This window comes from Harpia harpyja, chromosome 4 (assembly GCF_026419915.1).
Source record: "Harpia harpyja isolate bHarHar1 chromosome 4, bHarHar1 primary haplotype, whole genome shotgun sequence".
NCBI classification, from domain to species: domain Eukaryota; kingdom Metazoa; phylum Chordata; class Aves; order Accipitriformes; family Accipitridae; genus Harpia; species Harpia harpyja.
In genome coordinates this window covers 83,091,526-83,107,478 of record NC_068943.1, presented here as the reverse complement: position 1 = coordinate 83,107,478, position 15,953 = coordinate 83,091,526, and the positions used below count along the sequence as shown (strand labels likewise).

Below are 15,953 nucleotides of genomic sequence, written 5' to 3'. Positions count from 1 at the left end.
GCCCTGTTTTTCAGATCTTTTTCTCCCCAATTTTCTATTTCTTTTCTTATTTTTTGTCTTTTTCCTTCTGGTTGACATTTATTGGATCTTGGTTTTTGTTGCTGATGCGTTTTTTGCACCCCACCGCCCTGGGCGGGTTTCTTCACCTGTAGAGAGAGAAAGGCAAGGAAGACAAGACCTGTCCCCAGGCTGCTCGGACCCCGAGCCCAGACCCCGCTGGGCTCCAGGCCCTGGTGCTGGAGCCGCCCACCCCCCCGGAGAGCCAGCTCCCAGCCTTGCACTCGGCTGGGGAGGGCACCAGTAAGTAGCAAACCCGATCCACTTCACCTCCCTTCCCTGGCCCTTGCGCTTGCCGGGAGAGAGGGGTTTGGCTTGTGGGAGCAGCGTTTTGTGTGCCCAGCTGGGCCGTGGGTTAAGGGGCAGCCTTATGCGTCACGTGGGGATCCCACCCCTTCCATAAATCTCTGCCAGGGGAGAGGGAGCAGCCCAGGTTGTGCCGTCTGAGTCCTGTGCCTGGGACCCACCGCCACACCGGGCCTGAGCGCTTGGGAAGGATTTGGCAGCATCCTGAGATGCTCCAGTCCTGTCATCCCCTCCGGTTGTGCCCCTTCCCTGTGTGGGCTACTGGAAGGGACATGCCTGAGGACTGGGGGCACTGGGGGCATCAGGCCAATGAACTGAGCTTTCCTCCCAGCTGCACAATGGCAGTGACCGAGTGGACAGTTTGCAGGTAAAAACGGCCTCTCCGGATGGTGTCCCGCATCCTCCCCGCTCACCACCCTCTCCTCTCGTTGCAGATTGAGACTCATAAGCTGACTTTCCGTGAGAACGCCAAAGCCAAGACCGACCACGGCGCTGAAATCGTCTACAAGTCCCCCACCATTTCCGGAGATGCCTCCCCGCGCCGCCTTAGCAACGTCTCCTCCACCGGCAGCATCAATATGGTGGACTCCCCCCAGCTCGCCACGCTAGCCGACGAAGTGTCTGCTTCGCTGGCCAAGCAGGGCTTGTGATCGGGGCACGGCGGGCAAAGATGAGAGAAGACAAGGAAAAAAAAAAAGAAAAAAATAATAATCTGGCCTTCTTCCTCTGTTCCTTTTACAGCTGCTTCCCCATCCCCTAACTGGTTAATGATTTAACCTGCTTTTACTGTTCATTCAGCTCTAGCTCCAGGACTTCAAAATCAGTGACACTATGAGGTACAAAACCTCCTCTCCCCCTGCTCCTCGGAGCGCACAGCCCATGCCCGTCCCCCACTCCCTCCCTCGTCCCCCTGCGAGGTCCCTCGCTGTCCCAGCCCTGCCTGGGGCCGCCCGCCCTGGGAAAGCAGGGAGGGGGATAGAGGGGACAGCCACAGCACGACGCTGACCCGAGCACCCCACACTGCAGCACAGGGCGGCGGGAGGTCCTCATGGGGAGGGGATGTGACCTTCCCACGCTCGTTACCCTAACGATGCCCGGGCTGGAGGTCTGGCCTGCAGGCAGCAGAGGTAGTGGGTGCTGTAGCCAGGAACTGCAGGGAGGTGCCCTCCCTTTCTGCATTAAATTTGCCTGCTGATTTGGAAGAAACCTTTTGTTTTTACCTCCGAAAGCCGAGATGTGTATGAAGATAACTGCCAGGTATCCCCTAAACCCGCTCTCAGCTCCGGCAGCTGGAGTACTGGCGAGGCCGGGGTATCCCATTGCGGAAGGGGCCCCAGATGGCCGTTCCCTTCTCCGTGGCTGTGCTGGAACCGCTGAGTGGATGAGTAGAGGCTTTTCCCTATTCCTTTGGCAGCCCCTCGTGTCGTAGAGTAGATTTGTCTGTATATGCTTGGACCGTGCCAGGGTGATTGTTTTCATAAATGAGCATGTGTTTAAAAAAAAAAAAAAAAAATGCTGTAAGTAGTTTTGAGCTGCCCCGCGCCGGCTCCGCCACAGCCCAGCGAGGAGGGTCCGAGGGGGGAGCTTTGCCGAGCTCCGGGTTGTGCCCAGACCTGGCGCCGATGGGGCAGCCCGGCACCGCATGTCTGCCGGGTGCGTGGGTGGGCACAGAGCCCCTGCCTTGCTCCCTGGAGAGGGCCGTGGGCTGTGGGGGGGGGGGCTGCGTTGGGGCTTCCCAGCTCTGCGCTGCTCACCCGGGGCTGCACGCCTCCCAGGGCCCGGGGTTGTTCTATGAGGGGGCACTCGCAGCTCCAGCGCTGGGATGGCCCCTGGGTTTGGGTGCAGCTTGTAACATTTTTGGGTTGTTCTTTTTTTTTCCCTGCAAGGTCAGCTAAGAGATCGCGGAAGTGGCAGCTCCATGGCTCTGCTGTTCTCGTGCCGTTGGCAGCGGTAGGAGACACCCGGGAGGACGCGAGGGGAAGGCGCGAGGGCGGTTTTAGCTGGTGCGTGGTGGCAGCTCCCCCAGGTCCCAGCCTGCGCTCGGGGGCCAGAGGCTGCTCCCTGGCATTGAACCCCCTCCCCGGGTGCTCTCCTGGTTTGCATTTGCAGCATGTTATCCCTCATAGCGTCTCCTTCAGACAGCACTAACCAACCCCCGGCACCACACAGGGGAAAAGAGCTGATATACTGATTTCTTTTGCTGCTTTTGTTCCTGTGGCAACCTAGGGAGCGTGAGGGGGTGGCCCGGGGCTGTGCTGCACCCGTGGCCGTCCCCTTCCTTCTACAACCAAAGAGGCTGAGGTGCGATCAGTGCAGCTCAGCGTGCGTCCTCCCTCCCCGTCTCACCCTGAGAGGCACCAGCTGAGCAGTGGGATATTGCTGGCAGTGGCGGTGAGGGCAGAGGGGGGGCCCGCAGAAAGCCGTGCTTTCCCAGCAAGGAGCTGAAATCCTGGTCTGACTGGGTCAGCGGGGCGGGGGGGGGGGTCTTGCTGGAGCACAGGTTGTCCTTGGGATGGCAGCTGGGTGCCACCGAGGCAGTTTCAGCAGCTGTTAATTGGGGCAGCGCAGGGGTTCCTCCCTGGACAGGGCCCGCTCCCATCCTTGGCAGGAGCCGATGAACCTGCCACGCTGCTGCGGCCTTCGCTCGGCTCCACCGGGTTCTCCTGCATGGCGCTGGGCGGCTGCTGCTGCTGCAGGCGGGCTGGGCGGCAGCCCAAGGCAGAGGCCTGTCTGGTGCCGGAGGAAGACGGTTGTGTCTGGGGGAGATGGCGGTTTTCTCTGCAGCCCCAGGAGCTGCTTTACTGCTGGGGAGAGGCTGGTCCAGCACCAACATGAACAGGTCAAGCGAAAGCCCACATCCAGCTTGTCACTCGCTCCGTTTCAGTTGACTCTATGATTGTAAGACTCTGTACTCCAGTCTGTGACTATCTTTGTATCGGTGTAGGATGTAGGAGCCGCTGCGGTATTTTTGTCCTCTGTAAAACGAGCAAGTGGGAGAACCACCGAACGCCAGTCACCCCTTTTAACCCTTTTCGGCTGCAGGACGGTGTGCAGCTGAGCTTGCCCATCCTGGCACTGCCCCATGCCATTTCCCCCCCCCCCCGCCCCCTGTGCAGCTCCTGAGGGTCACCAACGCCCCGGGCCAGGGGCATCCTTGGCGTGCGGGAGCTCCAGTGAGCGGTCCCTTCCCGCTGCCAATGTCCTCAGCTGAGCACGCATCCCCAGCCCCGTCTGCCATCCTCCCTGCACCCCGTCCTCCCCCGCGGGGGGCTGCCGGGGGGGTCCCGGGACAGCCCTTGCCATCCACCGCATCTCCCGCTGTCCCCTTCCAGCAGCCCGAGCCACGTCCCCAGCCCCGACGTTCAGACCCAGGCCTGAGGGTTACCATGAGCAGCTGGACAGGCTGACCCATGGCTTTTCCTTTACTCCACACACATCTTGGTCTGAAAAGGGTTAAAACCGGCACTGACTCAAAAAAACACGTGTTTCTGCACTCAAAAAAATAATACGCTTGTTAAATGAACTTCCAGTGTCAGACTGCCGGTGGTGCTGGCAGCCCCGTGTCCCCTGCGGTGCGCTGGGGAGGGGAGGGAAGGTTTGATCTCAGTGTATCATTCTAGCTTAGCTTCTGTCTGTGAATGTCCATAGTGTATCGTGCGTTTTAACAACTGGGTTACACTGTTGCCGTAAAAGTGAATTTGGAAATAAAGTCATTACTACGATAAACGCCGACTCTTTTGCACAGAGGGGGGAGCACCCGGGGAGCAGGAGGGACCTGGGACCAGGCTCAGGGACCAGGCTCGGGCTCAGCCGGGTTTTGGCCGCACCGAGGGTCCCCCGCGCTGGGATCGCCAATTCCCCCGCAGCCCTGCCAGCGCACCGGGGCCGCAGGACCAGCTACCGGGGAGCGGTGAAGATGGGCAGGGACCGATTTTCCAAGCACCAGCCACCGCTCACCAGCTCCCCTTCCGCGCTTCTTCCTGCCCCAAACTGGGGTGCAGGAAGGGGAGGCCCTGCCCGGTGGGCAGCGCGGGCAGGGTGGGGCAGGGCAGAGGCCCTGCCGCCAGGAAGCCCAACTTTTATTTTTGGCTCATTGCATAACCGTGGCCAGATTTTCTCAGCTGCGGAGCGAGCCTAAATGCAGCTCTGCCCCCCCCACCCCCAGCACCACGGCTGTTCGGAGGCTGCTTTGAATCACAGCAATGCCTCATTCCCCTTCCCCAGTTCCAGCCCGTTACAGCTGCAGCTTTTGCAGCCCGAGATCCCCCAGTTACCAGCACTGCAGCAGCCACAAAGCAGCACCACGAGCCCTCGGTCCCGCACCTCCACCCCCCCACCTTGTCCGGGTCAGAGAAGTTTCCAGCGCAGCGCAGCTGCTGGTGCAGCCACAGCCGCCACTGTTTGCTTTTCAGATTGGTTTTCCTCCCCCGTTTAATTACTTGTAATGAATCCAGCGATGCCCAGGTTGCTGCCTCCTACTTCTCTGATCACCTGGCTGATAATCACCCTGCACCTTCCCATCTCCCATCCACTCAGGGAAAGAGGCACAAAGTGTAACACTCTCATCTTGGAAATTTAGGAGCACCCAAAGAAGTGGCCTCCCACCACTCGCCTCTTGCCAACAATCAACTTTCACAGCAAAACCTGCCAGGAGGGCAAACAATTTACACAAAGGGTACCTGGGCGCGAATCAGCAGCAACCGGTTAACCCTGAAAATGTAAAATAAACTCCTCGCCCAGCCCGGGTGGTTTGACTGAGCAACGTGAGGCAGAGCTCCGTTCTCGTGAGCTCTCCCAGGGAAGCGCCACCAAGCCCCGGTCCCACTCCATCGTGCATTTCGGTGCAAAGCCCAAATCCGGAGATCCCGCAGAACAATTCCTCTTTTCACTAATTGACGAGAACTGCTGGGAAATAACGTTCTAAAGGAAAAAAAAGAAGCCATTGAAACGCGGGGTGGGAGGGAAGCGACTGATCCGCCCGAGACCGGGCTGAGCGCACGGAAGGGCCCCTTCCACTTCCCAACCCAGCGTTTCACAAACACACTTTGCATAGAATGTTCTGTTTTAATTTTTTTTTTAATCTTTTCTTCTTTTTTTTTTTTTATAAGCACATTTGTGCTTTGCCAACAGAATCAAGACATTAACAAAGATCAGCTTCTCGGAAGAAAAGCATTTCTATATAACAAGGACATTACACAGCTCAAAGCAGGAAAAGAAAATATTTACAAAATACAAGGTGGTTTTTTTGTGGTTTTTATAATGCTAAAAGGGTTATTCAGAATTTTCAACCTTATAAATAGAAAAGCACTTATGCAGAGGGATATGGTAGCATTGTTGTTGTTTTTTAAAGAAACGATGACAATCCTTTAAACTAGAACAGAACCAAAACCACTAGATAATGTTGAAAATTGTGAAAACCCCAACCATTAAGCAGTTTAGCTACTATTTCTTTACGATTACAAAATGGAAAAAAAAAAAATATGTCCTTTGTATTTTTTTTTTCCTTTTTTTTGGTGATGTGATTATACATAAGACAGGCACAATGCTAGCAACAGGACAGGGACCAATAGCCACACCGTCGGGATCAGAAAGCGTTACAGATGGGAACGGTGTGCGGGATCCGGGAGTCACTGTGGGTGCGGAAGGGAGGGAGGGGGAGAGGGAGGGAGGGGAGGAACGACAGCGAACTCGGTTTCAAAATAAAATACCTGTCAGGAGGTGGCACATCGGACCAACGACTGGGAAATAAAACAGAATCGACACCTGTTCTCGGACCGTGTGTGGAAGTGGAGCGAAGCAGTGGTGACAGATCCCGACACCCCCCCCCCCCCCGCAGTGCGGTGAGAGCCGGCCGCCCGCCCGCCACCTGCCCTCCTTCCCTTCCCTCTCTCATTTCCCCTTTTCTGAGACCAAACCCACCTACAGGGACCACCCCGGCGCCTCTGCCGTGCAACCCGGACCTGCCACGTCCCGCTCCTGGCACGGGACGCTCCATCTGCCGCCGGCCGCTCTCGGCGGCTCCTCGGTGCCGCAGCCCAGAGCTGCCCTCACCCCAACTTTCCAACCCTACGGGGGGGGGGCCGGGACGCGAGGGCAGAGCTCAAGCGTCTGTCGCAGACCCGCGTTTCCCAGCTGAAAGCTGCTGCTGGCCTCGGCCAACAGCCACGTCCCCAACGGCGTCCCTTAAGTGCGTCGTGACTTCTGCTCCCGCTCGAAGCGTCCGACCGCACCGGGCTGGGGACTCTCCCCTCTCTGCCTTCGACCCAGGAGAAACACGCGAGGTGTGGACAAAGCTGCTTCCGAAATCCCACTCCTCCCACGTGGAGCTGTGCGTGAAGCGGCTAAAAGGGTCCTTCCTTCCCCCCCGCTGTCCTCGACGGACAGGGCAGCCAGACCTCGGCACAGCGAACGGCTGCTCCCGAACCAGGGGAGAAGGAAGGAGGAGGTGGCGGGCGGCCCTGGGGGCAGAGGGGAGATCGGGGAGGGGCAGAGTCACCCCTCGGGATACCTGGAACTACAACCTAGGGGAGGAAAAGGCCGGAGGGTGGACGTGCAGGGTGGGCACTCTGCACATGAGGACAGACAGACAGCTAGTGAAGGTTGCAATCCCAAGACATCACTTTTCACCACTAATTTCACTCCACTAAAACCTTTCAGGGAGGGGGGTAGCGGGTTAAGAGAAAAAGACACCCTTTTGCTTGAGAAAAACTATCCCCGAAGTCTGCTAGTCAGCTAAATCCTGTGCTCTAGTTTTATACACCTAAGAGGGGAGGGGAGGAAAGAGGGAAGGGGGTCTGGTGGGCTGCTCCCCTCCCAAGGCTTCACTCCGCTGGGAGGAATCTGGGGGCTCTCATTCATGTGACAAGGAAACATGGAGAAGGAAAAAAAAAAAAAACCAACAAAACAAAAAAAAAGAAAACAAAAAACAGTTTCTAAACTCCTTAAATTCACTAAAAACTGTGAAAATTCCCGGCAGGATGTTTGAATATCAAACGCAGATTTTGGAAGCTTTAATGCCAAGAGTTAGTTCTGTGTGTTGGTTTTGCTCATGTCTTCCCGTATGTCTCTATCTGTGCGCTGGCCGCTGAACTGCTGCGGAGGAAGAGGAGGAGGAGGGTGTCGCCAGGGGGGTTCGGCTCTTGAGGCTGGCCAGGTTGGGCAAAGCAGAAGTGCCATCGGTTTCCCGGGAGGATTTACTGCCCGACGTGCGCCGGGTGCAGCGCGACAACCGGTCTTGGGGGTCAGATTGGTCCTCACACTCTGTCCTGGGATCGTACGAGAGTGGGAAGGTGCGTCGCTCCCAGGGCTGCACAGCCTAAAGGGAAGAGACACCAGGCTATGGAAAATCCTCCGGAAAAGCTCTTCTGCTCCCCCCTCCATGCGAGACTCCAGCTGCCCGCAGCGGCGGTCGGAGCAGGCAGCTCCACAGTGCTGTGCCAGCCACGGACTTAGCCTAGCCTCGTTAACGGAGCACGGAAAGCTTTAGCACACATGGTGAGGATGCAGCAGCCTCCAAACTGAACCAACCGCTGGAAAAGCATCCTGCTGCCCATGCCGAACAGCACCACACTCCACCTCCCGTCTGGCCAAGCGTTCGGATGGAATTTCCCCCATGCAGGTTTCCAAGCTGTCTCCCCATGACGAGGGGGATAAAACAGCCAAATTTGAGTGTCAGATTCACCTCTATGCATCTGCAGCAGTCGCTGCAGCGACAGGCAGCACTCGGACCTTCCCACCAGCCTCTGGGAACACTAGAGCAAAGAGCCCCAACCGGAGCCAGCACCCACCTGCTCATCAAGGCCAGCCTCAGGCGTGGAGCAACGGGTGTCCTCGCTGGACAGAAGCCGCATGGAGTCACGGGAGAGGGGGGTGAGGGGGGCAGAGAGCAGTTCGGGGCTGATGGGGCTGCGCGGTGAGTGGGTGTGGGATAGCTCTGAATGGGAGTGGCAGTTGCCCACGTCAGGGGATGCCGGCTGGGGAGTTGAGGGGTTCCCCAGCTGGGGGGTCGTCCGTCCGTCCGTCGATCTGTAAGACCTGAGATAGGAACACATTTGAGAGCCTGGTTTCGGGCCCAGCTGCGCCGCGCTCCCACTGATACAGGGGCCCAGGCCGCTCGCTGCCACCTGATACCACCTTACGATCCCTTCCACCGTCCCTTCCTCGGGAGCAGCCGTATGATGGGGAACACTGCGGGGATTTGGCACATGCAAGCAGGCAATGCCGCGGCCCAGAGGTTAAAACTCATCCAGGCTCATCTTTGTCCCATCTCCACTGTCTCGATGCAGCTTTGCAACACTGACGCTGCTCTCCTAAGGTCACGTGTCCCACACATCTCCTACGCTGCGAGTGCTGCATAAATACCACAATGAGAAGGCACCCTATGAAATCAAACTCTTCAAAATTGGCTTCTCCATGTGTTTCCACCATCCACATGCCACGTGACACCAGGCAGTGCAAGAACCTAGCGTAGTGAATCAGTAATGCTGAAAATGCAGCAAGTTCAACAGTTGGGTGTAGGAGGAGCACTGTAAAACCCCTAGACTTCAGACCAACAATTAAGAAAGTTTAAGCACCTACACAGACTCCCAGATAAAAGACCCACAGGCTGCAAACACAGAAGCCTAACTGGAGTCCCCACATCTGTGTGCAACTCTTCAAGATGAAGTGCAAGAGCAAGTGGCAATCAAGGACCGCCAAGGATCAGATTCCAAAATCTACCTCAAAAGTACCTAGGTGTTCATCAGAACATACAAACCCAGCCCCAATTAGACTAATAAACAGCCACACCTGCAGCAAGCTAGATGGAGTCAATGTGCTGAGTCAAGATGCAATTTAAAAGCTGCTACAAGAAAAAACCAAACCATTCTGTTACATACATGAGGCAGGAAGACCACAAGACGCTCAGCAGATCTGCTGGAGCAGGTCACAAAGAGAATGACATTTAAGGGAAACTAAGCGAGTCTGCCCCAGCATTTACTGGTTATTACCTGGCCTAGGTACTCCACAAGCAAAGAGCAAGGTACTGGCTGAATCGCAGCAACAAGAAGTTACCAGGCCCTGAGGGGCTCCAACAATTTCTAAACAAAAACTAAAGCAGCCGCAGAGAACAGCCCCAGGATGGGAACTGAGGGACTGAGCAAGGATCCTGCTGAGGAGGAGTTCGGGACGTGACAAATGCCGAGCTGAACTCGGCCAAGTCACTCTCAGCACAAATGCAGCGAACCATGTCCTGGGTTGCGCTGACGAACGTGGCCAGCGGGAACAGGGACACTTACATCCCCATCTCTCCCTGCTGGGGAGCTGTACTGGGAATACTGGCCCCAGCTCCAGGGGAATCTCCATCCTTGGAAGTGTTCACACCATGGCCAAAGTCACGGCCAACCTGGTTTCCTGCTGGCAGCAGTCCTGCAGGAGGCTGGACCTCTGGAAGTCCTTTCCCACCAGCATTTCTAAACCTGTGAGATGAAGTTTGAATTCACCCCAATGACCAAGCCAGGACCTCAACACAGCATCTTTCACCAACATCGTTACAAGACAGTCTTTAGAGAAACAAAAATATGGTGAAATGTTATCAGATGTGACAAACTGCCTGAAGAAGCTTGCAAAGAAACACCAAAATGTCCCCCACTCCACCAGCAGCAGCACAAATGGAGTTTGACTAATGCTACCTTTGCATTTGCAGAAGTTCTTGCAGAAATAACCTTGCACGATCACACACACCCAGCAGGGCTAAACTGAAACCACAACCAGACTAAGACGACCGGGTGCATGTTTGCATGCAATTGTAGTTCAGCAAGCATTTCTGCCCAAGCACAGAGTGGTTCAAAACCAAACAAACCATCGGAAATAAAATGGAGAAGAGCCAATCTCTTCTTATGCAGGTTTATGATGAGATCAACAGCTGGAAACTCTGTGTGGTTTTAGACACCCACTCTTAAAGACACTGTAGAAAGGGAATCAAGTGTGAGGTGATCAGAGGAACATAAGGACACGTATATAAATGGAGCAAAGAAATGGCATTGCTGAAGCAATCGAGCAGAGATGCCACAGACAGCATAACATTGAGAATAACCAGTGTTCCTTGTTCCTGCATGAAGGATGCCCATCTCAGCCCTTTTGTTTTTCTCTGGACTCCTGAGCTGGCACGCCAGCCTCCACACTTCTAGAGCAGTGAAAGTGCTTGAGAAAGCAGAATCCAAACAGACAATGCAAGAGTTGGTTGTCCACAACTTAACTGGTGTGTAACTTCACCTCCACCTAAGCAAGACTAAGCCCCGCTCCTACAAGGGCTCCTCAAGCTGCTCTTACGGATGGTGATCAAACTTTCCAATACCAGCACAAGCTTTTAACCATTTTTATGGATCAGCCAATCTAATAAAGCCTCCACAACCTGCTCCCAAAAGCATCCCACTCTGTTGGGAACGAAACGTTGACCAAGAGAAACCCACTGCATCCTCTTTGCATTCAAGTGCTGTTGGTGCGCTGGGCCAGCCCCTGCCAGCGCCGAGGTAGTGTTGAGGAACCGTGCCGGCAGGCGTACCTGCTGCCCCGCCGCTGCGGGGGCATGCTCGTGCTCCACAGCCACCGGGCCCGCTCCATCTCTTCACACTTGCCATGCCGAGCAGCGAAGGCCGAATCAGACAAGTCCTCGATCTGGGAAGGGAAGGGTACAGGGCTTGGTCACAGCTTTCTTATATTAAGCATGCATCTACATGCAGTTCTGCCAGCATTAGCTGCAGTGTGAATTTAAATAAATGTTTATGTCTGGAGGGAGGCAGATGCTATCAGTGAGTGCAAGAGCACCTTGTTAAACTGAGTCTGCATTGCTTAGGAAAAGATTGAGAACTAAAAACCAAAGGAAAGCCACTTACCCCAGAATGAAAGCACGCACACAGAGGTTTAAGGAAATACCATCATTATCAGTTTAGCTAAAATAATAACTACAGTGGCATGACTGGTCATGATTTCTTGATTAGACTATTCCATAAAAAGATAGCTGCCCAGAGAGATCTCCTGACAGCAATCAGACCTCAGACTCAGCTGTACCCAAGCCAGTTAATCCAACTTCTGCCTTATCACACCTTTCCTGAAAAGGAACCAACATCAGGCTGGTTTCTGCAAGGCCAATTGTGCCATTTTATTGCAAAAAAGGAAGAGACTCCGCACACCCCTGCTGAGGTCCCTGCATCCACTCCCTTCTGGCAATCCTCCATGGACACCGTTCAGCCGCTACCAACCCCATCCCACATTAACTCAGAAATAAAATTCTCCTTACCTCCTCATTGTCTTCATCAGGGTTCACTTTCAGAGCACTGATATCCACTTCACGCCAGCTGCAACGCACAACAGAGGGCAGTCAATCACAGGCACAGCCAAGCACAGCAGCACATGCCCTGCATGCACTAACACTGTCTTTTAGGAAAGGAAAAATACAAGCCTGCCACGATGAGCAACATACTTAGGCCCAGTTTTATAAGCCAAGTGGCCACATTTGTCTACCAAAATCCCTCCTGTGGTATTGGACAAGGGTTTCTTCCCTTCCCCTGTTAGCCTGCTCCATGTTGAACACATCTTTTTGCAGTGGGTTCGCACCCACTGAGTACAACGCTGCAGGACAGGCAGGAGATGTCCTTCCACATTGGGAGGGTCAGGAACGGACAGCAAGGCTACCAGTGTCCTCCCGCTGCAGCCCTTCCTTTCTGCTTCCCTGCCCAGCTCCCAGTGCTGGTCTGGCAGCATGACTGAAGCCTGGCAAGGGCAGAGGAAGCAGAGCAGATGCTGCAGCATTTCCTCCTCTTCCTCTGGCTCAGCAACAGGCTCCGTCCCTGTCCCGCTCTGAAACGGGCCCGGGAAGAGCATGTAGGACCAGAAGGAAGAAAGAGGTAAGTTGGGTAAGAGACCTGGACAACTGTGAGGGAAAAGGACTGGAAACTGGGCGGTTTGGATAAAGAAGTTGCACCAGTGCTGCAGCATGTCAGCACACTCCCACCGAGCAGTCAGGTGCAGAAATCAGGAACAGATCTCATCCAGGGTGTTAATCCAAGACCATCCAAACAAGGGCCAATAGCTCACCTCCTTGCAGTCAGCTTGGGCAGAGAAAGCTTCTGATTCCTACTACTGCCCAGGCATGGGAGTGCTTCTCCTGGCTGGTGCGACCCAAGGCAATAGCCCTCCTCCTGCACCGCAATGTTAACCCAGCCCAGGCGCCCACCGCCCAGCCCGGACACGTGCAGAGCTGGGAAACCACCAGGACCTTTGACTCAACAAACCCAGCAGCTTTGCAGCAGCACAGAGGACAACCAGGATGACTTTAGGTTGCACAAAGAGACCAGAGCAGGACAGCTGGCTTTCATGCACGAGGAACACTCAGACAACATATTCCCTAACTTAACAAGTCTCCGTCAATGGTATGATCAGAAATTTTCCAAACTTTCTCTTACTTCCAAGGAAGAGGAAAGCCCCTTTCCTCACCAGCACTGGCAGCCACTGGGAGCAAAGCCCTGGGCCAGAGCTGAACTTCTGACAAGACACTTGCACAGTAAAAGCCTGGCAGATAACAATCCCGCGGGAGGTGGGGATCAGGCACGTACCTGGGTGTGAGGATCTCTTTATACTGCAGTTTCTCCACGCGAGTCGTTGCAGCAACGGACATTGGGATGACAATATTGTTAATATCGAATGAACTTTCGCCTCTCCTCCTCCTTGGCTGCTGTAACATGAAGACAAGAACCACGTGAGAAAGGGTTGTAGGTTTTGTCAGGTTAAGTCTTTGATGGAAAAATGACATGGCCTCATATGACCTATGGAGACTCCAGAACCAACAGGAATTTGCATTAGAATGGAGTTCACCTACTGCTTGCTCTAAGTCCTCTTCCCAACCAAAAATCCTTAGTTTGGAGGGTACAAACAAGGGCAAGGGCTGCAGTGGTCCTGCAGGCACTGCAGCAAGGTGAACAAGGGCTGCTGAGCTCCAGCCACCATCTCCACACTGGCACCAGCCGCTGCACAGTCAGGCAAATCAGATTGATCCAGCTGATAAACTGACCCAGCAAGAAAAGAAGTCTCCTATATAATCCAATTCCCTACTGCCAACATAAAGAAAGTAGTGAAACCATCAGGAAAGAGGGAGGAACCATCCTGTTTGGAAACAGCCCCCCTGCTCATGTCCCTGCAGGGGTGTGGACGCACCACAGGCGACACTGTGACAGAGAAGGAATGTGAAGCAGTCAGACAGGAGTTCATCTTGGGTTTTGACAGCTGTACTAGGAGCCTAACAGCTTCCATCTGTATCGCACTTTTTACTGGAATAGATTTTCTAAGACACAAATAAGCTCCACACTTATCTATTTAAACCTGGTTGAACGCTGGGTGCTCTCCTACCATCTGTCTATCCAAAAGCCTCCCCTAAACCTGTGACAGCAGCACTGATGGTACAGCGAGATGAATCCTCATTGATCAGCTTGATAGGCAAATGGCCCATCTTCCTAACGGAGTCACCTGCAATTTACCATGTTCTCCATCTCCTTTGATCCCTGTGGCTTTCGGTGTAAAAACATGTGGGAACACAACTGCCGGGGACCTGTCACAGCCAAACCCCAGGACTCATGTGAAGCTGGATGAGGACGGAACAGGTGGGCAACTATTGCCACAGCGTCAAGGAAATTCTAACGTGTCACTATCGACAGTGAGACTTGACGCACCGGTTGGGGAGCACATGCAGACCTGTGCCAGACTCAAACGACTGAACCCAGGACCCGGACCTTTGAGCCCGGAGCCCAGCGCCCACAATGCCCTTGCTGGACTCAGCCACCAAAGAGAAGACACTTCATCTTGCTTTTCTGAATGAGCTTGTGAAAGAGCAGCAGAAAAATCAGCAAGAGACCAAAATATGTGTGTGAAGCACAAGGAAATGTCATCTTGACGTGCTGGAGCTCCTGAGAAGAGCTGTCCTCTTCTCCAAAACACCTAGCACATTTAAGACAAACTACCGCTGCTCATTGGATTCTTTAGACACCCTGTACCATCACAGAGTGCTTCACTGATGTCACAGCTGATGATGGAACAGCAAACTCCACAGTGAAGGAACCCAGCCGGGACCTGGCAGCCCCAGAGCAACAAGCTTGGAGCACGGACAAGGGCGCACAAGGTTATGCTGGAAGTAGCGCCCTCAGCAATGCCGTGGACAGATGCCTCTTAACCACCCTGATTTCACCATCAGGATTTGAGGAGACCTGCTCCATTATCCCTGGGTCACATGCAGCTTAGGCTGTGGCACAAACTACCAACCGGAGTGGCCAGACAGAGGCCAGATTCTTCACTGGACTCTTAAGAGTTCAGCAGAATTCAGCCCTTTATTCAAGGGCTTCTGTTAACGTGGGTCAGGCGCTGGGAGGATGGATGATGTCTGGTGGAGGGGCTGTTTCATCGGTCTGACCCAGAGCACAGTGGGAGGGAGTTATGGTCCTGCTCACTGACAGCTTTTAGACACAGCTTCATAAAGGTCTCAAATCCTGTCATCCTTCAGCATTTCAGGAGGCTGAGAGTGTCTCAGAAGACAGTAAGTTAAGCAACTGCTGGGGCTCAGCTCTTGGGCTCCTCTTCCTGCCATCCCCAGACAACTTCAGAAACCAAAACCCAGACATGAAGCAAAGTCAGGGGACTATTGAGAACAGGAACATTTACCAGCATTACTGAGCTGACAGTAAACCTGTAATTGCAGCTGACTGGCTCTCTGCACAGCCAATGTCAATCCAGGAACCCCAGCCAGACCCAAAGTCAGAGTGAAAAAGAGGGCCAGCAACCCTACCACCAGCTGAACCAACAGGTCCAGCATGGTAAGAGAAATACTAAGCACTCTCAAGCCTAAGATGCCTGAACTGCTCAAAAGCTGAGACCCCATGATGGAAGTGAGCTCAGGAACCTCTCCAGAAAGGCACTAGATACTTACGGCTGTGCTGGAGGTGCCCTGTGAACTCGTGCTGGCAGGAGCAGAGCCTTCTGAGGAGGTGGACAGTTGCCGTGCTATAGGGCTGTGAGGGGTGGGGGTTGCAGCTGCTGACAAGTAGCTTGGGCCACCGACGTCCGTGTGATGCTTCAACACTACACAAGGAGAGCAGGAGAAAATTAAGAATGACATTAGCAAAAAACCCAAAGGAGGGGTGGTGGTGGATAGAAAAGGACCATGTGCACCAGAAATGGCCAGTGCTGAGGAGCACTTTGCATGAAAGAGAAGCACCTTCTGATGGCGGCTGCCAGCTTGAGAGGCCCTGGGGGAAGAAGCAGTTAGAGCACACGAGGCATTGCTGCGGTGGTGACAAGGCCCAGAAGCAGTGCGTTCCCCCTTCTCCGAGGCTGAAGGGGGAGATAGGCTGGATATGCAGCAAAGCCCAAGCTCCCCCCGAGAGACCTGGCCGTGGGAGCCTACCTTCACTCCTCTCAGATGAGCAGTCTCGCAATCGCTTTTTGTCATATGCAGGAGGCTGGACAAGCGAGCGCTCTGGCGCTCTCTCGGCCTTGGACACGGCCGTAAAATCGTCTAAAGGCGGCCTGTGTGCTTTGTCTGGTTGGATTTTTTGATGTGAGCGCTCTGA

At 54.4% G+C, this 15,953-nt stretch overlaps 2 protein-coding genes across 27 annotated transcripts in view; one reads left to right on the top strand and one right to left on the bottom strand.

Moving 5' to 3' along the window:
* The window catches only part of MAPT (microtubule associated protein tau), a 50,466-nt gene extending 49,392 nt beyond the window's left edge, over positions 1 to 1,074 (top strand). For 19 of the 22 annotated variants that reach the window (XM_052785151.1, XM_052785149.1, XM_052785147.1 and 16 more), the window contains one exon: positions 798 to 1,074. In XM_052785151.1, the coding sequence (XP_052641111.1) occupies positions 798 to 1,013 (216 nt within the window). In that variant the 3' untranslated portion in view covers positions 1,014 to 1,074. Of the gene's footprint in view, positions 1 to 152; positions 309 to 797 lie in introns of those variants that run through there. The other 3 variants (XM_052785137.1, XM_052785130.1, XM_052785148.1) reach the window with 2 other exon arrangements.
* Positions 1,075 to 5,420: 4,346 nt separating this feature from the next.
* Positions 5,421 to 15,953, bottom strand: part of KANSL1 (KAT8 regulatory NSL complex subunit 1) — a 101,922-nt gene continuing 91,389 nt past the window's right edge. For 4 of the 5 annotated variants that reach the window (XM_052785112.1, XM_052785114.1, XM_052785113.1 and 1 more), the window contains 7 exons: positions 15,788 to 15,949; positions 15,311 to 15,462; positions 12,954 to 13,072; positions 11,639 to 11,696; positions 10,904 to 11,016; positions 8,151 to 8,397; positions 5,421 to 7,678 (listed from right to left, as the gene is read on the bottom strand). In XM_052785112.1, coding sequence (XP_052641072.1) covers positions 7,430 to 7,678; positions 8,151 to 8,397; positions 10,904 to 11,016; positions 11,639 to 11,696; positions 12,954 to 13,072; positions 15,311 to 15,462; positions 15,788 to 15,949 — 1,100 coding nt within the window. In that variant the 3' untranslated portion in view covers positions 5,421 to 7,429. The remainder of the gene's footprint in view (positions 7,679 to 8,150; positions 8,398 to 10,903; positions 11,017 to 11,638; positions 11,697 to 12,953; positions 13,073 to 15,310; positions 15,463 to 15,787; positions 15,950 to 15,953) is intronic. The other variant, XM_052785115.1, reaches the window with a different exon arrangement.